Source organism: Pleurodeles waltl, chromosome 2_2 (genome assembly GCF_031143425.1).
Source record: "Pleurodeles waltl isolate 20211129_DDA chromosome 2_2, aPleWal1.hap1.20221129, whole genome shotgun sequence".
NCBI classification, from domain to species: domain Eukaryota; kingdom Metazoa; phylum Chordata; class Amphibia; order Caudata; family Salamandridae; genus Pleurodeles; species Pleurodeles waltl.
The window spans coordinates 789,264,521-789,290,546 of record NC_090439.1 but is presented as its reverse complement, the minus strand read 5'-3'; the positions used below and the strand labels follow the sequence as shown (position 1 = coordinate 789,290,546).

General features: G+C 42.9%; 1 protein-coding gene across 3 annotated transcripts in view; it reads left to right on the top strand.

Moving 5' to 3' along the window:
- Positions 1–26,026, top strand: part of SNX16 (sorting nexin 16) — a 155,178-nt gene that overhangs the window by 84,266 nt on the left and 44,886 nt on the right. For all 3 annotated transcript variants that reach the window (XM_069220421.1, XM_069220419.1, XM_069220420.1), the window contains exon 5: positions 4,918–4,987. In XM_069220421.1, the coding sequence (XP_069076522.1) occupies positions 4,918–4,987 (70 nt within the window). The remainder of the gene's footprint in view (positions 1–4,917; positions 4,988–26,026) is intronic.

Below are 26,026 nucleotides of genomic sequence, written 5' to 3'. Positions count from 1 at the left end.
TTTACCATTATCAGTTTCACCCATTTTAATTAGCTATTTCCTATCTATACCTTACACTTTATCTATAGAATTTTCTTTCACCCCTTTAACTTCTTTTCCACCATCTTCAATTTCCTTAATCTATTTTGCAGCATCTTCCATACTTCTTGCAATTTGGACTGTGTTCTCTAACTTTAAGTCCGTCGCTAATAAGTGTTCCTTCACCCGTTTATTCTTTGACCAGCGTGCAATCTGATCCCTAATTAGACTGTCAGTGAGGTCCTGGAACTGGCAAGAAACAGCTAACCCTCTCAGTTCCGCTAAATATGTCAGAATGTCTTCATCCTATCTCTGAACACGTGAAAATAATTGTCAGCTTTCAAAAACTATACTCACTTTAGGAGTGAAACGTTTATCAGGCATCATTAAGGATATTTCAAACACATTTGCAGCTTGTGCATCTCCAATACCTAATGATATTTCTGGAAGATCATTATAAATCCTTCTCCCTTCTGTCTCTAAATGATGTAAAAGAATTGCCTGTTTCTGTATCGGTCCATATTTATCTCCACCCATTGTCAGAATATATGTAAAAAACATATTCTTCCATCTTTTCCAAGGAAGAGTGGGTTCTCCAGGTGTAGGCAAGAAAGTGGAGCCAAGCCGAAATGCTTTGTTCAGCCATCCTGTAAAGTAATTCTAAAATAACTAAAATAGTTAATTAATAACAAATTAAAATAATTTAAAATAATAAACTGAAATAAACTTCCTCTTTGTTCATAACCTTGATGACTATTTTGTAATTGTTAGTCCTGCAATTTTTCCTCTATTGTCACTCTGCAGTTCTTCCTCTATTATCTGCAGTCTTTCCTCTATTGTCACTTTGCAGTCCTTTCTCTATTCTCCTCCTTGCCCAGTGAGGAAAACGATACACCGCTCCATGAAGTAGCAGAAGCACAGTACATCAGTAAGACATTTAATTTAATTAAGCTTTCCCGTTGCTTTCAAGCACACCGGAAATCCCCAGCTTAACACACGTGTAGTAAGGTGAACTCGGACTCATCTGAAATGCACATTGCTAGCGGCGTGCGTGTAGCGCAAGACGGACAGGAATCCAAGCACGCGTCCGGCAGTAGTAACACAGCACATTGCTAATGGTGCGTTTGCAGCAAGAGTCGGACAAGAATCCAAACACCCAACAGGAATTCAGCACTTCTAGCACGCTCTCAGCCCAGCGTGCGTCGTTCTCTTAGCCCAGCACATACCGTTCAATCATCTGTTCAACACACACATCCTCGTTCAGCTACTCGTGTGTCACGTTTCTATAAATATGCCATTCCTCTTTCACAGTGCTCTCGTCCTTCTTGCTTCCAAAATAAATTTCCAGTCACTTACTGTCAGCCTGTAGTAATAAGCCTTTTCCAGAGGTGGAAGTCACCGATCTCCATCCCCTGCACGGCCCCTCGTTGCCAGTATATGTAGTAACTCACTAACTCACACTGGCAAGTGAGTTAATCGTCTTTATTAAGTTCAACAACTGTGACCACCAGCTGGCTGACAGCAGAACAACTGCCAACCTCTGGAAATTGTATTCCCTTCCATTCCACATTACATCACAACATTACTCTATGAATAGAACGTTCCTACACAGACCCACACGTTGACAGTGTCTCTCATAAATATAAGCCTTTAAACCTGTTTTAAAGCCCACAGTGAGTCACCAGTGAATGAAAGGCTCCAGTGGAAGCTTACAATTTTCCTCAGGCAATTTTTGTTCTGCCTGGACCTTGCGGTAGTAAATTTACAGAATGGGCTGCTGGAATTATGCTACTGTGGAGAACCAAATTATCCAGCAGGGTAGATGAAATTATGCGGATAAGAAAAGGCAAATTATGCAGCGTACTGCGGCACATTTTGTGGTAATCATTATTTTATTTTTTACTCATTTCAATAACATGGTAACACCCCTTCATTCTTAGGCTGCACTTAAGGCAGATGACACAACAGGATTAGTTATGTTTCAAGTTGGATTCCAGGAATCTCTCTTAATGTAAATGAATATTTGCTTCCAGTGTTGTTGTATATGCAACTTTGAAGGAGCAAATGAATCCACTCTGCAATGGGTTTTAATCATCAAAAGCGTTTACAGTCTTGTTTTGAACCCCAGCAGAAGAGTTTCAGTTGAGTATAGTATAAATCCTGACAAGTTTTTAAATGTTGATTTTTTTTATTTTTTTTTTATATTTAAACGCATTTGTCAGTGTATGTTTTTATTTCTTTTATACTAAAGGAATTGTATCCGTGCTGAAGCTTCACCAAGGTCAACCAACAGTCTTTCTTAGATGCATGCACTTCTCCTTTACGTTGACTTAAATGTTATATTGCAACCTCATAATCCTCCTCCTTTGTTGTTAGTAATTCAATAATTGGGATCTGTTGTTATTCTTTAGAAGTCTTCTGTTTTTCAGATTTAAAAGGTTCCCGTTCCTGACTCACAAGTCTGACAGCCAGAGCACGCTGGCTGGACATTATAGGATGCTTCATATCAATTAATAAATGTTTGAACACTGCTAAATATCAGATAGCAAAAGGAAAGTCTTCTGGGGCATTTGGCATCAGTTCTGGTTCCAGTGACTGCAGAAGTCTACAAGTTGCAGTGCTTTGTACCTGCATGGAAATCTGGCTCCCTAAACAAGCACAGCTTTATATGAATTGTTGCAGGAAGCTGCAACCAGCACAAACATTATTGCAAGATTCAACAGAGATGCATAGAGGAACTTTCTCATACAGTGTTCTAACATGCTACGTTTCTATAACTGGCCATCAGTTCAAATGGGCAACTGCTCTCTTAAAGTTTGCTATGATGGTCAATGGCTTGGATTAAAACAAATGAACATAAATGCGTGCTGGGAAACTGCAGCATTAAACCTCAAAATAATCAATTTCTCATGTCCTGTCATCACTTTACCTAGTAAACCATTCTATTGCCTATTTTAAGCCAATTAATTCTTGCTTTCGGTGTAAAAGGTTACATTTGGAATCTGAAATCCTTGAATGCAAGTATTAAAAGTTAAAAACCTCTCAAACCTAAGTGACATTTTTAATATCTAGCAAAGACTAAGCTCCCAAATAATTGGTCACTTTACTTTTCTTCTCTGCTGCCTGAATCAGATTTAAGAGTTTAGTGTCCCTAGCTTGTGGATTTAAGTTCTGAAGAAGTCACATATGTAAAAATGGGCTGTGGTGCCACAGGTGTCTGTGGATAGTAGTGTCAATGTGAAAATGTTGCGGCTGCTTGTGTAGCCTTCTTACGTTTGAGGATGTGACCTGAGTAGATTTGAACTGAAGTTGCCCATTGCCTTATGTTTATTAGGTGTCTCCCTCCCTGTCTTTCTCCCATTTGACGTAAGTAATAAAAGATCTTTGTGGGATTATGTAAATGGTGCACCCCTAACATTGGTCTTGTCATTGTGATTTTGTCTGTGCAGGCAATAAGGACTATGTGAGCCCTAATTCTGGAAGAGATTGAGTTTGACAGCATGCCTTGACCTACTGCAGTGGAAGATTATATTGACTGCGTTGCTTTTCGGGTTTTGCTTGCAGTGCTTTGGTCTGGTGCTTGTAAGGAAAGCTGCTAACTTGGAGGGTCATTTTGGGTAGTTAAGGTTCTTGTTTAGCTTTGTTCGTCTTGGTTGCTGTTTGGTTTTGTTGCACAAGCGGAGATGTGTCTTTAGTGTGGTGTGCGTGTGAGAGCTTTGTGGAAGTGTTTTATCTCTTAGTGTGAAATAGGTGTTCTGTGAGTGTTCCATGCCCAGAGTGATCCTCCAGTATCACTTGGTGTGTCTCAGATGCTGCATAGATACCGACAACATATGAAGCTTGTTGCTGGTTGTTTCATTCTAAACCAGCCTACTTTATACCTGTAACCAAAAACATGTATTATCAAATGTCTCGTGTTTGTACATGTGTGCCTAGATTTCAAGTAAATAAGGACTTTCTGCAATCTGTAGTGTTGCTAATTGATTGATAGGGCAAACTTTTTTCATTTTCTTGGGTAGCTCATTTAGGGAAAGGGTGCTCCTAATTCCAGATGCATCCATCTTGTGAGGAGGCCAACCAACTTCTACTATCTCTGTGCTCAGTCCACAAAGGAGCCTCTGGTATTACAAATTTGTGGATCAGGCATATTCCATGCTTGATTCATCAGTTACAAAGAGCAGTTGTCCAGAGCTTGTGATGTGCTTCTTTGAACTACCTTTGAAAGACAAGAGTTTCTAAAATTGCCAAAACTTTTCCCAGTCGTGTTCCCTTTCTACTTTATTAAGGTGTTTTGTAAAACGCTGCACATCAACAAGGCTGAAACAACAGGAAACAGAATATACAAAATGTGCTGAAAATGGAAGATGAGCTCAGCCAGATGTGAAGAACTGTAATTCATTGATCACTTTAAGGACAATATTAGACTTAATTTAGAGCCTGTAATAGCAAGTGTTTTTCCCCGAGATTGGTAACGTGAATGATTCACTATTCTCGGAGCACTAGAGTCACTACAGGGTAAATAAGCTTTCCATTTTTGTTGTTCAAGCAGCTAGAGTACTTTGTATGTGTAATAAACTGTGTTTTATGTTTAGCTGAAAATATTAAAGAGGACTCTTTCTGGTAGTTATAGTTCCTGTCATAATTAATTTTTTTACTATCCTTGCATGCCAGACGAGATAAAAAAGATAATTTCTTGAGATTACTATGGATGCTTTCCCAGATTCTGGCAAGGAAGTCTAACTTGTGAAAAAGTCTGGCATGTTCAATTGTAGGTAGCCTGTGAGTATAAACCTTGACGGTGAGTTATATGATTGGGAGTCAGTGATCATAGTTTGAAAATGTTCATTGTTTCTTTTTTGTACATATGTGACTAATTTATATTTATTTTTATTTTTGCAGCCTTGCAGTCAGAGAGTTTCTATGTCTTGATGACCCTCCAGGTCCATTCGACAGCCTTGTAGAAAGCAGGGTACGTTTTTATTGTTGCTGTTTCCTATGAACCAAAGCATAAAATGTATACTTGCAATACTTGAACCATTTAAAAAAAAAAAAAAAAAGATTAATTTTTATTTCACTCTCACAGAAATGCTTAAAAAGTTTTGTAGACTTAATAAGTTTTGAAAGTGACTTTTAAAAATGTTTTTTTCTAACCTATCTGAGGGCAAGAAGAAGGTTTAAAGCAACTTATCCATTCAAAGACTTCTTTCAGAATGATTTGTCACTACTCAGCCTGATTTTTTCCAATTTCTATTGGCAAGGTAGAGTGTGTAAATGGTGTTAACAAGATAGCCATGGCTATAGTGATTTCTGGGTGCTTTTGTCAGATTTAATTTGTCCCAAATTTAGTATACTTGCATCTGCACGTTTTCTGCTTCCATTCAGGATACGGATTCACATGATCAGTCATGATAATCCCTTACCGCTTAGTTTTATTTTATACAGTACCACAGTTTAAATTTGTTTTTCAGTGTTTTCCTGAGAAATTTATCAAGACCAAAATTCATCACTGTATAGTCTTTTTTTAGTGTGAAGTTGCTTTACATTATGCAACAGTGAGAAATGATATTCATGGATGAGATTTGAAAACAAGGCCCAACTAGGACTGATTAATTCAGTACATGTGGGGGGGGTGTGTGTGTGTGTGTGTGTGTGTGTGTGTAAGATCAGGTATTTGAAGAGAGCAGTGTACTTGCTACAAACATGACGATTTTGGTGGTTTGTATAGTTGATTTTGCTGCTTATTGCAGAATGAGTAAGCACTGTATAAACAACGCACACATGTAGGCTTCCACAATTTGTCTAGTGAGGTATACCCAGTGAAAGAATTTCATCTGGAGAAGTTTGTGTAGCTGCTATAGCTTCTGACCAATTTTCCTCATCAAGCTACCTTACGTCTGTCTCCCATGAGGTTTTCAGGGTAGGGATGGTGTTAGCTTGGTGGTGAATCGAAGACTGATATATTTTGGACATTTTTTTATGGCCAAGATTATAGAGGAGGAGGTTGCTCTTCAGCGGGGTGCATTCTGCAATGTCGTCCTGGCTACGTAGGTAAGGAGACAGTGTATGTCTGAGTTGCAAATATTTATGACATTGGCTCCTGTGGAGCTGATATTCTACCTGCATAGATTGAAAATACTTGAGGATCCCTTCATCAACCACATGCATAGATTGAAAGGACTTGAGGATCCCTTCATCAACCACATCTCTCGATGTTGTGATACCTATCAATGCCACTTGTGGAATGCCTTCAGGGCTGATATCTGTGCCAGCAAGGCCCCTTCCCAGAGTGGGGTTTGTGCCGTCAGTCCCCTCCCCCACCCCATTCGGGCAAGTGTATTATGCTAAAGCCTGATTACTTCTGTAGTAGATTGTGTAAGACCAGAGGGCATTGCACTCCCATAAAGAAGAGAGAGAAGTAATTTATTCCTCAAAGACCACATTTTGGAGGCATATGTCTGGTCCTTCTGGGTATGATGCCACCATTTATTGATAATCAGGAGGTATGCTGATCAGCAGGATGAATCGATGTCAGCTGTTGTGATGTCCCCCAGGTAGCTAGATTTAAAGCATTCGTTCAAAGCAATACGAGGGCTTTCCCCTCACCCTACACCCAAATCTCATAAGAAGGTTTGAAGCATGGAGTTTATTTTGGAAAACATAATTTGTGGGATGTTGTACGGTTAATTTTGAAGCTGCTAGAGGAATTGAGGCACATATACCATTTTGAAACTGACCGATCTACCAAGCAGAGATAGAGGCAATGGGGACCATGAATGTTAATAGTCAGTTTATGTAGGAGGGGTGAGATGTTACTGTCCCATGCTCTACCTATGTCTTCAGTCATACCAACCCCAGGGTATCAAAACCACCCGCTCTCTCTCTCCAAATGTAGGGATTCTGCCAGCTAGTGTGTGGGAGGTGACCAGGTAGATGAGATGTTTGTTCGTCTACATTCATTTTCAAGTCAGACACCTCCCAGAATATGCAGAAGATTATAGAGCTTGAGGGCCTGACGTCTCTGGTTTAGTCAAAATCATCAAGCCATATCAATCCATAGTACACCTAAAGAACGATGCTCTGAGACACCCGTACCCTATTAAACCCAGAAATCCAGCATCAATTCTGATACACTCTTCCAGTGGATCTATCGCAGTGGTGAAGAGGAATGGAGACAACGGACATCCCTGTCTTGTGCCCTGCCCAGTTAAAAAGGGATCTGAATATTTCCGGCCCACTGTTACCACTGCCAACAGATCTGTATAAAGGATAAACACCATATTTGGGGCCAAAATGTAAAAGATGTTGTAGTATTAAAAAGGTAGGTACTACTTACTGAGTCAAATGCTTTCTCCATATCCAACAGGAGGACCAATCCTGGACTTTGGAGCCTGTCAGCCAGAGTTAGTGCATTGTAAAGTCTCCTAATATTACGTCTGTTCGCCCTCTGCGGCATGAACCCTGATTGATCTGGGTGTACCTAGGACAAAATGACTGGCAACAGTCTGATCAGCTAGTACTTTTGCTATGATTTTAACTTCCACAAATTAGAGGGAAATTGGGTGAGAGGAGCATGCGTTGAAGGGTCTGTTTGGTTTGGGAATAATCACTATTTCTGCCATTAGCAGGTCTGGGGTAATTCTGCCTTCTTCAAAAGCCTCTCTGACGATTGCCACCAGTGCCGTCTCAGTTGGCATGTGAAAGTCTTCAAGAATTCCACTGGCAGGCCATTAGTTCCCGGGGTCTTGCCATTTTTCATCTTATATAATGCTGCAGAGAGTTTATCCTCATTAATCCCCAGATAATCTCTGTAGTGGGAGATCACCAACACACCGCTTGTCCTCCTCAGGTGGGAGTAGGTTGGATGGGAAGTAGAACTTCCAATAATGCACAGCAAATATTTGGACTATCTTATTTTCAGTCCCAGTTATGCCCATTTAGGGTCGGTTAGATAAGGGATCGGAGTGCAGTGTCCAATATTGGTACAGTCAGTATAATAAGGAGCTTGATTTGTCGTCGTTCTCCCCCCCCATCTCTCTACCCCACAGTGATAGGATTACGAGGCCAGCTAAATAGCATTGGCATCATCAGTTGACAATTGGTGCAATTCCTGCTGTGCATAGGTCAGGATTCTTAAAAGAAGCTTGGTCTGAATGCAGCCTGGTACTGGTGTTCCAGGTCCATAGTCTAGGATTTCAACAGGGTCAGCCGCTACCCCTATTCTCACCCGTTTGGTAGCTTATTACTCTCCCTTGCAATGTGGCTTTAATGCATCCCACAAAATCCTGGAAGAGTCTGCAGAGTCTGTATTTATCTTGAAGACCTAATCTATGGACTTCAAGTGGCCTTTAAATTGGCTGTCTTGTAGGGATCAGGCTGCCGTGCACAATTTCATTGTTGGCTTCTGAATAGCGAAGCCCTCCTTCGTATCCACTGGAGAGCGGTCCGATAGATCCTTGGGGAGCAAGTATGTGTCCGATACCCACCAGGATTGTGTTGCCAACATTAAGAAGTAGTCTAAGCATGGTAAGGATTTCTGTGCATGAGAGTACTTGGTAAGAGTCTTCCCTTGAACTCCGGTCTCTTCAGCATATGACAAGGCCCCACAACAAGCTGACCCTGCAGGACACGTCACTCTCGGAGACAACAAAAGCCTTCTCTGTTGCCACAGGAACTCTATTGTTGCCCTAGCATGTTGGAATGGTCTTTACATATGAGTGGGGAGGGTCCCTGCTACTGGCTGTCTACATGGGTACCACCAGCTGATCACCACCATTGCTCCCCAGGTTGGCTCCCAGTCGGCAGCACATAGAAGTCGAGTTGATGATAAATCCTGGGAGGTGAGGGGGTTCTCGCAGCACAGCGTGATTTACCAAGATCTGTTCCCCTCACCAGTGGTAGTCATGTCTTAATAATTTTCTAGCTAACGTGTCAGGAATTTTAGATTCTATAAAGGACACGGAGGCAAGGATTATGCTTTCTCTTTTCTTTACTGGCAAAACAGCAGCCAATGAAATGTAATAAAACTTTAAATTACATACTCCATGAGTACATACCGTCATTCAATCATGACCCTTCCCTCAATAATATATAAGCTCCGAACACCAGAGTCCGTCCTCTTTCTTTTCCATAGAACCATAAGAACAGGAAGTCAACTTTAACCCCTTCGTTGCCAGACCTTTTCCCCATCAGGTGCCAAGCCATTTTTTGGCTATTTGGGGCAGTTCACGTGTAGGCCCTCATAACGTTTTGTCCACAAAAGCTACCCACGCCAAGTTTGCGTCCTTTTTTTCCAACATCCTAGGGATTCTAGAGGTACCCAGACTTTGTGGGTTCCCCTGAAGGAGACCAAGAAATTCGCCAAAATACAGCAAACATTTTGGGTTAAAAAAAATAAAAAAAATGGGAAAAAAGGGCTACAGAAGGCGGCATGTGGTTTTTCCCCTGAAAATGGCAGCAACAAAGGGGTTGCAGTGCTAAAATCAGCATCTTCCCAGCTTTCAGGAACAGGCAGACTTGAATCAGGAAACCCAATTTTTCAACACAATTGTGGCATGTTACTGGGACTTACCCCATTTTTACTATTTTTTGTGCTTTTAGCCTCCTTCCAGTTAGTGACAGAAATGGGTGTGAAACCAATGCTGGATCCCAGAAAGCTAAACATTTTTGAAAAGTAGACCAAATTCTGAATTCAGCATTTGTGTAGATCCTACAAGGTTTTCCTACAGAAAATAACAGCTGAAATAAAAAAATATTGAAATTGAGGTGAAAAGAACAGCCATTTTTCTCCACGTTTTACTCTGTAACTTTTTCCTGCGATGTAAGATTTTTGAAAGTAATATACCGTTACGTCTGCTGGACTCTTTTGGTTGCGGGGATATATAGGGCTTGTAGGTTTATCAAGAACCCTAGGTACTCAAGAGCCAATAAATGAGCTGCATCTTGCAGTGGGTTTTCATTCTGTACCGGGTATACCGCAATTCATTTGCTGAAATATAAAGAGTGAAAAATAGGTATGAAGAAAACCTTTGTATTTCCAAAATGGGCACAAGATAAGGTGTTTAGAAGCAGTGGTTATTTGCACATCTGTGAATTCCAGGGTGCCCCATACTAGCATGTGAATTACAGGGCATTTCTCAAATAGATGTCTTTTTTACTCCTTGTCTTACATTTGAAAGGTAAAACATGTGGAGAAAGACAAGGGGCAATGACACTTGTTTTGCTATTCTCTGTTCCCCAAAGTCTCCCGACAAAAAATGGTACCTCACTTGCGTGGGTAGGCCTAATGCTCGCAACAAGAAACGCAACATGGACACATCACATTTTTACATTGAAATCTGACATGTTTTTTGCAAAGTCCCTAACTGTAGATTTTGGCCTCTAGCTCAGCCGGCACCTAAGGAAACCTACCAAACCTGTGCATTTTTTAAAACTAGACACCTAGAGGAATCCAAGGTGGAGTGACTTGTGGGGCTCTCACCAGGTTCTGTTACCCAGAATCCTGTGCAAACCTCAAAATTTGGCCCAAAAAACATTTTTGCTCGCATTTCGGTGATAGAAGGTTCTGGAATCTGAGAGGAGCCACAAATTTCCTTCCACCCAGTATTCTCCCAAGTCTCCCGATAAAATTGGTATCTCACTTGTGTGGGTAGGCCTAGTGCTCGCAACAGGAAATGCCCCGAAACACAACGCGGACACATCGCATTTTCCCAAAGAAAACAGAGCTGTTTTTTTTTTTTAAAGTTCCTAGCTGTGGATTTTGGCTTCTAGCTCAGCCAGCACCTAGGGAAACCTACCAAACCTGTGCATTTTTTTAAACTAGACACCTAGGAGAATCCAAGATGGGGTGCCTTGCAGGGCTCTCACCAGGTTTTGTTACCCAGAATCCTGTGCAAACCTCAACATTTGGCAAAAAAACACCTTTTCCTCACATTTCGGTGACAGAAAGTTGTGGAATCTGAGAGGAGCCACAAATTTCCTTCCACCCAGCGCTCTCCCAAGTCTCCCGATTAAAAATGGTACCTCACTTGTGTGGGTAGGCCTAGAGCCAGCGACAGGAAAAGGCCAAAAACCTGTAGAGATTGAGGGGATAGCACAGCAAGTTGATAAGCACATATTTTTCTTTCATACATCTTTAGGCTGACTCTGCTTTGGCGCCCACACGTGTGAGGTATCATTTTACATGGGAGACTGAGGAGAATGCTAGGTGGTAGGAAATTTGTGCCGGAGCAGTGATCCTATAAAGAAAAGTGAGGAAAAAATACTTTTTTTTAAAGCAAGTTTTGAGGTTTGCAGAGGATAATGGGTAAGAAAATGTTGAGGGATCCACGCAAGCCACACCTCCTTGGACTCCTTGGGGTGTCTAGTTTTAAAAATGTCTGGGTTTGGTAGGTTTCCCTAGATGAAGGCTGCACCTGGGACCAAAAACATAAGTGCCCGCCCCTCTCCCTCCCCCCCCCAAACACAGGCAGTTTTGTCATAGATCATTTTTTATGTGTCCACGTACTTCTGTGATGTTCCAAACACTAAAATTGTGAAAAGAATCGCACTTAGATTATGTTAAAAAGACCCCTCACCCACCAACCAAGTTGGTGGTATGCTTTATCATCGGGGTCCCACCCGAGACACCTAGCGCATCCTGGGTGTGCTGCAACACCTGATTACAGTGGAGCAGGTTTTGTCATTTTTACCATACATACTGGTTGGATTTGGCACGAGGGTGAGTGATGGTTCAGTAGATCAAATTTTATTAACAAACGATTTCACAAAAGTGAAATTTACTGTTAATAACTGAAAGCCCAAAAAACTGAACCAATGACTCACAGCTCGTGAGCTGTAAAGCTGCGTCAAGGCACCAACCACTTTACAGTCCATTCACCTTTCATACATGACATGCACAAGACCATTCACGTCACGCCACCAGCCGCAGGCCCAGCACATTGCAACACTCACTTCAGCAGACAGCACCATTCAAGGGCCCATCACTTTCATACGGCCACATGCCTGATACAGCAATCACGCCAGCTAATGGGAGTGTGTGGCCACCCCACGCACACCGCCAGCCAAGCGCCACCCCACGCACACCGCCAGCCAAGTGCCACCCCACGCACACCGCCAGCCAAGCGCCACCCCATACACACCGCCATCACTTTTTGTTATTGTTTTTAAACAACAGAGAAACCTCTAATTATAAATAAGTACAAAACTACAACCACAAAAGCTCTAACTGAATACATGACAGTAATGCCAACCGTGAAACTGAACATATGAAAATATAAAATGGCAGTTTACGCTCACGGTATTTCCCAATAATTCTTCTGTGTGTGGTAGCTCCTGAAACAGCCACCTACACACAGCCCAGGCTTTAAAGGACAATCAGGGCAGTACATCTTAGTCTCCTTCCGGATACCTCTTCGAGCACAGACTCTACATCTCTTAGCAGGAAAGACTTTTTGGGCCGTGGGAGGAATGTGCTTAGAAAAGTGACGATCTTTCAATCTAGCCACATCCTCCATAACTGCTTCTCTAGGAACACTTGCCTGTTCCAGTACAACAAGGCTCACTATGATAGACTCCTGAAATTTCACAAATGTGATCATTGAATCTGGAGAACTATCCTTGAACACAACAAAAGCATTAAAAGTTGCCAAGTGGAACAGGTGAACCACTAATTTCCTATACCAAACATAAGCCTTACAAGCAGCAGTGTAAGGTTCCAACCTCTGGTCTACTCTATCAGCACCACCCATGTGATTATTGGAGTCTAAAATGCACACACGTTTGCACACTTAAGTAACTTGGCCCCAAACAGCCACAGGTGAAGTACTCTCATCATGTATGGTAGTTAGCATGTACACATCCCTCCTGTCTACAAATTTCAGAGCTAGCAGCTCATCATTCCGCAAGGCACTGCACTGTCCCTTCTCAAGTTTTTTTACTGACAGCTCTCTTGGATAACCTTTCCGATTAGAGCAGATTGTGCCACAAGCAACAGTGTCCACTCTGAACAATTCCTTGAATAACTGAACTCCAGTGTAGAAGTTATCTACATATAAATAGTGAGCACCAAGTTCCCACACAATTTTCTCATGAGCTCCAAAAGTGGGCTGACAACCAGGGGAGTCAATACTGGAATCCCTACCAGTGTAGACCTGGAAATTCTAAACATATGCTGTACTACTTTCAGACAGCATATACAATTTAATTCCATACCGTACCATCTTGCTAGAATCTACTGCCTAAAAACCAAACGACCCTTGAACAGGGCCAAAGACTCAGCTACAGATATTTCTTTGCCTGGAACATATATCTTTGAAAAACGATCTACAAAATGATCAAGGACAGGTCTAATCTTAAAAGACGGTCAGAATCAGGGTGATCTCGTGGCAAGTCTAAAGCCTTATCTACAAAATGCAACATCCGAAGAAGAAGCTCATACTGTTACGACTCATGATTTCAGGAAATATAGCAGTTGCCATCAAGGGACTAGTAGACCAATATGAAGACAGTGATGGCTTCCTTATCAGACCCATCAAAAAAGTTAAACCCAAGAACTTTTTCAACTCTTCCAGATTTGTGGGAATCCACCGGCTAGCTCTAGAGTGTGGCCTAAGTCTGGCAGCCTTGTCCCTCAAATACTGCTCTGCATACACATTAGTCTGCTCAACAATCTCTTCCAAAAATACATCATCAATAAACAACTCAAAGAAGTTGACAGGCAAAACGTTTTCCGTATTTACTCTACACCCTGGGAACCCAGTAAAGGCAAGCAACTGTGGCTGCTCCATGTTTGGTGCAACCTAGGTGTCAGGCCTTCCAGTGGGAGACCTTTCAGCCGTTGGCTGCTGCACCATTGGCACAGCAGTGTCCTCCTCTAAAACAGGCACTTCATCAGCACTGAGAATGCCTTCATCATTAGATGATTCCTCTGACAGAAAATTCACTTCCAGAATCTTGCGCTTCCTCCTCTGCCTCAGATGCAGAGTCAGTCTCGTAATCATGGTCAGAAGACGACTCAAAAAGCACACCAACAACCTGCTGATCAGTCATCGTATGGCTAGCCATGATCCTTCCTACAAAAAGTAACTGGATAAATGTACTACCAACAACCAGTCCTGTGTAAGATAAATGATAAACAAAGCGTAGCTTTATCATTAAGAGTTATAAACTCAAAAACTATACCGCTCACTTGCCTGAATAAACTAGACTCACCAACAACTACTCTGCACAGCCACAGCAATCACCTATGATATCCCACTAAAAAGAAAAAAGAAAAGCAAATTAGACATAAGACAACACAAATATCATTGTGCATAAATCTAAGGACAATTTCACACACAATCCTGCATTTAGTACACCACCAACAAACATCTCATTCATGCATGACAACAATACTCCTTTGGAGTAAATTTATGTTCGGTGGCATGTGTAGCTGCAGATACACATGCTGTGCATAGTGCATAGTCCGTCGTCTGGTGTTGGGTCGGAGTGTTACAAGTTGTTTTTCTTCGAAGAAGTCTTTTCGAGTCACGAGACCGAGGGACTCCTCCTCCTTTGTTTCCATTGCGCATGGGCGTCGACTTCATCTTAGATTGTTTTTTTTTCCGCCATCGGGTTCGGACGTGTTCCTTTTCGCTCCGGGTTTCGGGACGGAAAGATAGTCAGAACTTCGGAAAACTACGTCGGTATTGTTTCGTTCGGTATCGGGTTAGATAGAATCGACACCGAATCGTGAAGAGCTCCGGTAGCCCTTCGGGGTAACGTCGACCCCCGTCGGGGCCTGGTCGGCCCGACCGCGTGTAACATCGACACCGATGGAACGGACCCCGTTCCGATTCTGTCCTAAATGCCATAGTAAATATCCATATACAGACCAACATTTGGTCTGTAACTTGTGCCTGTCGCCCGAGCACAAGGAAGAAACGTGTGAGGCCTGTCGTGCGTTTTGGTCCCGAAAGACACTCCGTGACCGAAGAGCCAGAAGGTTGCAAATGGCGTCCACGCCGACAGGACAACGAGGGTTCGAGGAACAAGGAGAAGAAGAGGAAGCCTTCTCCATCCATGAATCGGACTCGGAGGAGTTCGACGTCGAAGAAACCGTGAGTAAGACGTCGAAACAAGCACCCCACTCGAAAACAGACAAGGCCCAGGGGACGCCACTGCCAACAGGCCATGTCTCAACCCATAAAATAGGTGACCGTCCATCGGCACCGAAAAAGGGCGAACCGGTGCCGAGATCGTCCGACTCGGGTCGAGACACAGGCACGCAGCAATCTCGGGACCGAGAAAGTGCTGCCGAAAAGGGTCGACGCCGAGACAGCGGAACCGAAGCTGCTCGACGCAGAGACAGCGGCACCGAGGATGATCGACACCGAGAAGGCTCGACTACAAAAAAGAGAAAATTCTCCTCGGAGCCGAAAACAAGCAAAGACACAGTTTCGGTGCCAAAACGCCCAGCAACCGAACCGACTGCCAGCTCGTATTCAGAGGAACAATCACTGTCCTCTCAAATGCACAAACACAGATTTGAAGAAGAGTTACAAACCACTGACGTAGACCACACCCAGAAGCGGATCTTCATACAGAGTGGGACAGGGAAGATCAGCACTCTTCCCCCAATCAGGAGGAAAAGGAGACTCGAGTTCCAAACACAAGAACAAACACCACAAGCAAAAGTGGTGAAGAAAGTAACTCCACCACCCTCTCCTCCACCTGTAACTCATACATCACCGGCACAAACTCCGTCACATTCACCAGCTCATACCACCATGAGCCAAGAGGACCAGGACGCTTGGGACCTATACGACGCCCCAGTATCAGACAATAGTCCTGAGTCGTACCCTACCAAGCCCTCACCACCTGAGGACAGCACAGCGTATGCACAGGTGGTAGCTAGGGCAGCAGAGTTCCATAACGTGTCGTTACACTCAGAACCTGTTGAGGATGACTTCCTTTTCAACACCCTCTCCTCCACCCATAGCACCTATCAAAGCCTGCCTATGCTCCCGGGAATGCTAAGGCACGCAAAACAGATCTTTAAAGAACCTGTCAAAAGCAGAGCGATAACTCCACGGGTGGAGAAAAAATATAAAGCACCGCCCACGGACCCTGCTTTTATCACATCACAACTGCCACCAGATTCAGTTGTAGTAGGAGCTGCTCGTAAAAGGGCCAACTCGCACACATCAGGCGACGCACCACCTCCGGACAAAGAGAGCCGCAAGTTCGACGCAGCTGGGAAAAGGGTTGCAGTACAAGCTGCAAACCAGTGGCGCATCGCTAACTCGCAGGCGCTCCTAGCGCGTTTTGACAGAGCCCATTGGGACGAGATGCAACATCTCATCGAGCATCTACCCAAAGAACTCCAGAAACGGGCAAAACAAATGGTTGAGGAGGGACAAAATATCTCCAACAACCAAATACGTTCCTCTATGGATGCAGCGGATACAGCTGCAAGAACAATTAACACCGCGATAACCATAAGAAGGCATGCATGGTTGCGCACATCCGGCTCCAAGCCCGAGATACAACAGGCAGTGCTCAATATGCCGTTCAATGAGCAACAATTGTTTGGACCCGAAGTTGACACGGCAATTGAGAAATTGAAAAAAGACACGGACACAGCTAAGGCCATGGGCGCACTTTCGGGACTTTTCGTAAAACAACCTTCAGAGGGGGGTTTCGAGGTCAAGCCACACAAGCAAGTACCTCACAAACAACACCGTCTACCTACCAGGGACAGTACCAAAGGGGAGGCTTTCGGGGCCAATACAGAGGGGGACAATTCCCTAGAAACCGGGGAAAATTTCAGGGTCCCAAAACCCCACCAAACTAACAGTGACTCACAAGTCACTCAACCCCTTCACACAACACCAGTGGGGGGAAGACTAAGCCAGTTCTACAAATTTTGGGAGGAGATAACAACAGACACTTGGGTCTTAGCAATTATCCGGCATGGTTATTGCATAGAATTTCTCCAATTCCCTCCAAACGTCCCACCAAAAGCACAAAAGATGTCAAAACAGCATTTAGACCTGCTAGATCTGGAAGTTCAAGCATTACTACAAAAAGACGCAATAGAAATTGTACCAGGTCCACAAAGAAACACAGGAGTTTACTCACTGTACTTTCTAATACCAAAGAAAGACAAAACACTGAGACCAATCTTAGATCTCAGAATACTAAACACCTACATCAAATCGGAACATTTTCACATGGTCACGCTACAGGACGTGTTACCACTGTTGAGACAGCAAGACTACATGACAACCTTAGATCTAAAAGACGCGTATTTCCACATACCAATACATCCCTCGCACAGGAAATACCTAAGGTTCGTATTCAAGGGAATACATTACCAATTCAATGTGTTGCCGTTTGGTATAACAACTGCACCGAGAGTCTTTACAAAATGTCTAGCAGTAGTTGCTGCACATATCAGAAGGCAGCAAATACACGTGTTCCCCTACCTAGACGATTGGCTAATCAAAACCAACTCCCTAACAAGGTGTTCACACCACACAGATTATGTCATACAAACCCTCTACAAACTAGGGTTCTCCATCAACTATACAAAATCACACATTCTACCGTGCCAAACACAGCAATACTTAGGAGCAACAATCAACACAATAAAAGGGATTGCCACTCCAAGTCCACAAAGGGTTCAAAATTTTCACAAAGTCATACGAGCCATGTATCCAACACAAAAAATACATGCAAAGATGGTGTTAAAACTCCTAGGCATGATGTCCTCATGCATAGCCATTGTCCCAAACGCAAGATTGCACATGAGGCCCTTACAACAGTGCCTAGCATCACAATGGTCACATGCACAGGGTCAACTTCTAGATCTGGTGTTGATAGACCGCCAAACATACATCTCGCTTCAATGGTGGAACAGTATAAATTTAAACAAAGGGCGGCCTTTCCAAGACCCAGTGCCACAATACGTGATAACCACAGATGCTTCCATGACAGGGTGGGGAGCACACCTCAATCAACACAGCATCCAAGGACAATGGGACGTACATCAAAAAAGGCTTCATATAAATCACCTCGAATTGTTAGCAGTATTCCTAGCGTTAAAAGCATTTCAACCCATCATAATCCACAAATACATTCTTGTCAAAACAGACAACATGACAACAATGTATTATCTAAACAAACAGGGGGGAACACACTCGACACAGCTGTGTCTCCTAGCACAAAAGATATGGCAATGGGCAATTCACAACCACATTCGCCTAATAGCACAGTTTATTCCAGGGATCCAGAATCAGCTAGCAGACAATCTCTCTCGGGATCACCAACAAGTACACGAATGGGAGATTCACCCCCAAATTCTAAACTCTTACTTCCAAATTTGGGGAACACCTCAAATAGACCTATTTGCAACAAAAGAGAACCCAAAATGCCAAAACTTCGCATCCAGGTACCCACACCAGCAGTCTCAAGGCAATGCTCTATGGATGAATTGGTCAGGGATATTTGCGTACGCTTTTCCCCCTCTCCCTTTTCTTCCATATCTAGTAAACAGATTAAGTCAAAACAAACTCAAACTTATACTAATAGCACCAACATGGGCAAGACAACCTTGGTATACAACACTACTAGACCTGTCAGTAGTGCCTCATGTCAAACTACCCAACAGACCAGATCTGTTGACACAGCACAGACAACAAATCAAGAATCCAAACCCAGCATCGCTGAATCTAGCAATTTGGCTCCTGAAATCCTAGAATTTTGACACTTAAACCTCACACAAGAATGTATGGAGGTCATTAAACAAGCTAGAAGACCATCCACTAGACACTGCTATGCAAGTAAATGGAAAAGATGTGTTTGCTACTGCCATAACAGGCTTTTGTATGTCTTGTAATGGAAAACAATACCCCTGAGAGAGTAAATACTCTACCTGCTAAATCCAAGGCTTGGACATAAGAAACTCGTCTACAGGAGAGTAAGCAAAGCAACATAGTAAGTTTCGCTGAGAGTTGCTTATGTGAACAATCCTCATTACAAGGCCAGTTCTTAATAAATTGAAGTGCAACATTAACGTCCCATAATGTTGAATATTTCGGCTGAGGGGGTTTAATCATACAAATGCCCCTAAGAAGCTTACAAATTAATGGGTGTTCCCCACCAGTTTACTTTGAATATGGGGATGACCTGCAGAAATTACAGAACAACAATTATTACTCGTTCAGTAAGCCAAACTTTGTGAGGCTGAATAAGAGAGAAAATTGGCTATGACATGAATTTCTGATCCTAAAGGATCCAGACTCCTTTCACCTCACCAACATAGCCACCTCCTCCAGGCCTGCTGATATCTTTTATGAGTGGAGGGGGCCCATGATTGTGATTAAAAAAACAGTGCTAATTCCGAAACTCCAGGGACTTGTCTTAGTCTCTTGAAAGGCTCCACGCCTTCAGTGACAACTGATCCTGTCGAATCAGAGGGTGCAGACAGCCCGAATCATCTGCTAAATATCCCTGCACCCTGGCACCGAGATTCGCACAATGGAACCATCACTGACGGTAACCAAGGCTGCGCCCTCCAATACGAAATCACCAAGCTCACTTCCACCGATTGCACAAATAACTGGACCAGAACTCACGGAATCATGGCGAATGGAGGAAATGCATACAGAAGACCCCTAACCAGGGTTGTAGAAACTCATCCCCTCCCTCCTGCATGAGGGTTTTGCTTCCAACTGAAATAAGTCGGTAGTTGATTGTTCAACTGAGAAGCAAACAAGTCTGTGAAACATCGTGCCCACTGCTGTTGAAGTGCTTGGAAAATCTGCGGTTTGAGCTTTCAATCACTGAATTCCCAATGGAAGCAGGAATACCAATCTGCCGTTGTATTGGAACGACCCATAGTATATTCTGTTATCATTGAAATTTGATGTTGCAGCAATAATGCCACAAATCCTTTGCGATCTCTAGTAACTTCCAGGCAATTTATATACCTGAATGCGGACATATTGCCCATCCGGAGGAGAATACAACTGTGGACCTTGTGTGGGGATACCGATCTGATTGCAAACGCTCCCGCCAAGAGCTCCAGGCAAATTATGTGATAGTTCAACTCTCCTGGTGACCAACGACCCCCTGTCTCCACTGAACGGCAATGTGCTCCCCAGCCCCACTGGCTGGCATCCGACTCTACTATTACATCCAGAACTGAGGCAGAAATTGCTCTGCCATTCCACTTGTTCATGTGGGAGAGCCACCAGGAGATCTCAGGCTTGGCTTCCTCCGAAAGCAAGACCAGTTCCGAATATTGTAGACACTTCTGAATACGCAAGATCTTCAATCTCTGAAGAGCTCTGTAATGCAAAGGCCCTGTAAATATAGCTTGAATTGAGGACGCAAGACGACCCACTAGTTGGGCCAACGCCCTCCTTGTTATAGTCGGAGAGACAAGGGCTCTCCTCAACTCTTTCTTGATCAACGCTCATTTGGATAGTGGGAGAAGTAACTCGGCTTTGACCAAATCATGTGGAAACCTAAGAACTTGATAATTTAGGATGGCACCATGCTGGATTTCTCAGCTTTGATGATAAATCCGAGATCCTGTAATAATTGCACTGTCCATTTGAGATAGCAAAGGACCGTTTCTCTCTTGAGCCATAATCAGGATATCGTTGAGATAAATGATAAGTCTCACACCCCGTTCTCTCAAATACCGAACCACCATATGCCGAAGCTGAGTGAAGTACTAAGGCGCCGAGGATAGAGCGAAGGGCAAGGCGGTGAACTCGAACCAATGATGCCCCCATTGAAACTGAAGAAACCACCTGTTGGGTGCGAAAACGGGTAAAGAGACCTTTGAGGTCCAACCGAGCCAATCAATTGGTGTTTTAAAAAAAAAAAAAGATTCCCTGAGCAAGTGTATGCCTTACATTTCGAAATGCCAGTATACAGTCCAAGAATTGAACTGTTTGAGGTTCAACACAAGCTGAGAACCGCCGCCTTTTTTGTACTTAGAAAATCGTGCTCACGAACCCCCGAGGGTGAGGTACATTCTCTACTACAGTTACTTTCTGCAGGAGTGCCAAAATCTCCTCCTCTGTGAAGGAGTGATCTTCGAGGGGAAAATGAAGGGGGGGGGGGCTCTGTTGGCAAAGCATAAAGCTCTAGCTGAAACCCTGGAACAGTCTGTAACACCAATGGCTTTTGTGTGATAGTCTGCCATGCAGTGAGAAAATGCCAAATTCTACCCCCCATTAACACCTCCAAAAAAGGAATAATCCTTACCTGTGATATTGGTGTCAGGAGTGGAACCACCTCCACGGTAGCCTCTGGAGTCACAACCACATCTATAGCAAGTAGGGGGTAGAAGGTTGATGAATCATAGCTACCTCCTCTGCCTCTTTGAGTGGCAGTTCATGAAGCCTGGAAACCATGGCCTGGTGCTCGCCCCTGAAGCATCCGGCCCAGGCAAAAAGAGCATTACTGAAAACTTTACGGAAGTTTGCGCTTTGTCTTCGTCCTCAAGAACAACATGTGGAGAAACTCCGCCGGCCTCGCTTCCGCTCCACAACTGGCCCACCGCAAGCGATCAAAGATGGAGAAACTAACAGTAGCGCAACAAAAGTATGTACAGAATTCACAGGAAAATCACCGCCGCAGGTTTAATTGGAAGGAAGGTGATATAGTGAGGGTAAGGTCTCCGAGAACTACGGTTAAAGGTCAGTCCAAATTCTGTAGCGGGAAGAAAATTGTTCAGGTGGGTGACAGCGCTGTTAGACTAGACAATGGCAAATGGTGGAACAAGGATAAAATATCTCTTACTAAGACTGTCAAGGTGGAAGATGACCAGGGTGTGGATGAAAGAATGCATGTTGAACATTCTGGATATCAGTCTTCCAAAGCAATCAATCCACCTGCACATTCTTGCAAACGTTCAACCAGAACTGTCAAACCACCTAAGAAACTTGATGATTCCACATGCAAATGATCTCATTGGGAAGTAGTGTTAAATATGCAATTGTAGAACTATTGTCCTACTATTTTTTTAAATTGTCATGTGAATAGTTAATAGTTGTGCATTAATGAATTATTCATGCAATTTATTTCATTATCGTTTTGTGAAAAGCGTTGTAAGGGAAGAGATGTGTTGGGTGTAGGTTTCCCCGTGCCCTCTGCTTCATTCCTCGCGCGGTGGAACCGGCGAATGGGGAACCATGGAATGGGAGAATGTTGGGTGGAGGTTTGAGTAATAGCGGCAGTTGGAGTCGGAGGTCTGAGGAAGGATTACGGAAGTTCGAGGCTGTCATATATTCTTAAACTTAATAAAGAAATATTAACTTACCTGGTGTGTGAAGATCTCATCTACTCTTCAGTGATCACAAGGCCAGTTATGACCATGTATATTACTTAGCAAGGCCAGAACTTAGACCCCTACGAAGGCCTGATTGCTTTATATAGAAAAGAACGCTTTTGATGAAGAAGGAATTGAGTAGCTGAGCAAAATGAAAACTTTATATAGACAGGACGTGATTCTTGTTTTTAAAAAAGACACCTTTCTGAAGGATTTTTCACATTTGTACTCCAAAAGGCAGTGCTGTAACAACTTATGTCTAATCTGCACGCAGGCAACTCTAAACCAGATTTGAAAATGAACAGTGTGTAACACTGGCTCTTACAAGTTGGTCACATTAATCATACCAACAGCGAAACATTAGCTGTCAAATGTAATCCAGGAGAAGGAAGATAAGTGGAAAAGGTTTGTTTATTATTGCCATAATAATCCAATTCAACCCTTACACGCATCTGCTACAGACATAGTAAGCTATTTGCTACATTTGCAAAAGTTAAAACTAGCTTTTTCATCCATTAAGATACATCTTACCGCAATTTCAGCTTACCTGCAAATTACCCACTCAACTTCACTGTTTAGGATCCCAGTCATAAAAGCCTTTATGGAAGGACTAAAAAGAATTATACCACCAAGGACACCACCAGTTCCTTCATGGAACCTCAACATTGTCTTAACACGACTCATGGGGCCACCATTTGAACCCATGCACTCATGTGAAATGCAATATTTAACATGGAAAGTTGCATTTCTAATTGCCATCACATCTTTAAGAAGAGTCAGTGAAATCCAAGCATTTACCATTCAAGAACCATTTATTCAAATACACAAACATAAAGTAGTTCTACGGACAAATCCAAAATTGTTACCAAAAGTCATATCACCGTTCCACTTAAATCAAACAGTGGAACTACCAGTGTTCTTCCCACAGCCAGATTATGTAGCTGAGAGAGCACTACATACATTAGACATCAAAAGAGCGTTAATGTACTACATTGACAGAACAAAACAAATTCGGAAAACAAAACAATTATTTGTTGCTTTCCAAAAACCTCATACAGGTAATCCAATTTCAAAACAAGGCATTGCTAGATGGATAGTTAAATGCATTCAAACCTGTTATCTCAAAGCAAAAAGAGAACTGCCTATTACAAAGAGGGCACACTCAACTAGAAAGAAGGGTGCTACCAGGGCCTTTCTAGGAAACATTCCAATGAATGAAATATGCAAGGCAGCCACATGGTCTACGCCTCATACGTTTACCAAGCACTACTGCGTGGATGTGTTAACAGCACAACAAGCCACAGTAGGACAAGCAGTACTACGAACTTTGTTTCAAACAACTTCAACTCCTACAGGCTGAACCACCGCTTTTGAGGAGATAACTACTTACTAGTCTATGCAAAGCATGTGTATCTGCAGCTACACATGCCATCGAACGGAAAATGCCACTTACCCAGTGTACATCTGTTCGTGGCATGAGTCGCTCCAGATTCACATGCGCCCACCCGCCTCCCCGGGAGCCTGTAGCTGTTTCGAAGTTGATCTTAAACATTTGTAAATTTGTACATATATCACTTTAAACTACAGTATGTACATACATGTTTCTCCATTGCATGGGCACAATTACTATAATACACAACTCCTACCTCACCCTCTGCGGCGAAAACAATCTAAGATGGAGTCGATGCCCATGCGCAATGGAGCTGAAAGGGGAGGAGTCCCTCGATCTCGTGACTCGAAAGACTTCTTCGAAGAAAAACAACTTGTAACACTCCGAGCCCAACACTAGATGGCAGGATGTGCAAAGCATGTGAATCTTCAGCGACTCATGCCACGAACCGATGTACACTGGGTAAGTGACATTTTCCTTTTTTTTCTTGAAAATAATAAAAATAGCTAAGGGAACACAGGAAACGAAAATGGGGACTGTAGGGAAACACAAGGAACTAAAAGTAAATAATTAACATTCTACTAGTAAGTACAGTTAAGAAGAGGATACGAAGCTGAAGTAAGTACATCATTAGTGTCATCTAAATAATAATGAGAAATCTATTTTTCAATAACTATACACATCCATGGGGATACAGTGTTAGCTTAATCTGTACTCACTCCTAAAACACGAAATCCTCTAATCGCACTGGACGTTTCCGGTCCCGCACTCCCTTCCTGATACTCCCATTTTCTCCAGAAATCTTTTTAGAAACTTTTCCAGGCATACTCCATGAGGCAGAGCTGTCACTTGAGCATCTGGCCAACAGTGACATGCTTCAAATGTCCTTCCAGAACTACAACATTTTTCCTTACTTCTATAATTTTTCTTGCTTCTGTAAACTTAAGTTCCCCTTGGGACTCCACACGGGTTTTTTGATATACAGCACATCACCACCTTCCATTATCTCTGGCGTACATAGTGTCTAACATCAAACCATTTTTTTTTATTTATCTTGGTTGCTTGTTATTTTGTCCCAATTAGGCGTTACTTTGTCAGGCATCTCTCACCCCTTCAAACCCAACCGTAATGGGTTCAATTTGGATACAGCTAATCTTCCTTTTAACTATTGGAATGGAGACATTCCCGTCACAGTATTTTGTGCATTTCTGTGGGCCCACAACTTCTCCTTGAGAACAACCTTGAGCGGTAACTTGCCCTTCACAGCAGTTTGTACACTTGCTCTTACTAGTTGGTTTATCTTCTCGACTAAGCTAATTGCTTGAGGAGCATAAAGAGCAGTATGGAAATGAGAAATAGCTAGGTTGATAAGAAAATCTCATCTATAGCGAGGTAAACTGAACTCCGCTATCTGTGATTATAGTTTTAGGGACCACTTCACAAGCAACAACATCCTTCAAAAATTCCACAACAGATTTGGGGGTAATCGAGTGTACACAACTGGCAGTAACCCATTTAGAAGTAAAATCCACTAGTACAATGACAAATCTCTCATTAGGTGGCCACACTTCAGATGGTCCCACTATATCTAATCCTAACTTGATCCATGGCTCATCTGGAACAGAAACAGGTGACCAAGGGGCTGTTCTTACTATTCTGGACTTGTCATTACTTGCACATTGCATATAGTCTTTAGAGACTTTTTACACTTGCCTGTCTAAACCTGACCACCAGTCGCACTCTCTAATGCTGACCTTAGTAAGGTTCCTGCCCAGGTGTCCTTCATGAAGGACACCTTCCTGCCGGTAGGACTAATATGTCAATCCTACACTCTCGGATTATTGGTGCAGTGCACAAATTGGTCTCTGATGAGAGATTCATTCAAGTCAGCAAACTCACATGTTTTTGCTAGAGACTTGAGAGAGACAAAATACTGGCTTGCGCTCTCATTAAAAAAAATGTCTCTCTTTCCATTACAACATTTATTTAGGCTCCAAACCATTTTCCAAGCATCATAACCACATCTCAAAAATATCTCTAGGTTGCCCTTCAGCAGTGCCAGACTATCATAAAAGTTTCTTCCTTAAATGCCAAAATTGTGCAGAAGAATGTCTTGTTTCCTGGCGGGGGAAAACTTTTCACCTCAAATGGCAACCAAATAGGAGTCAAACAAATGTATCCATTTCTTCCAAGGTAATAAAATGTCACACCACTCACCTCTCAGTATGTCTCAACCACCTCAATTTTTAGCAGAGCATGGTGTGACATGTCAAAACCCACCTGTAAAGCAA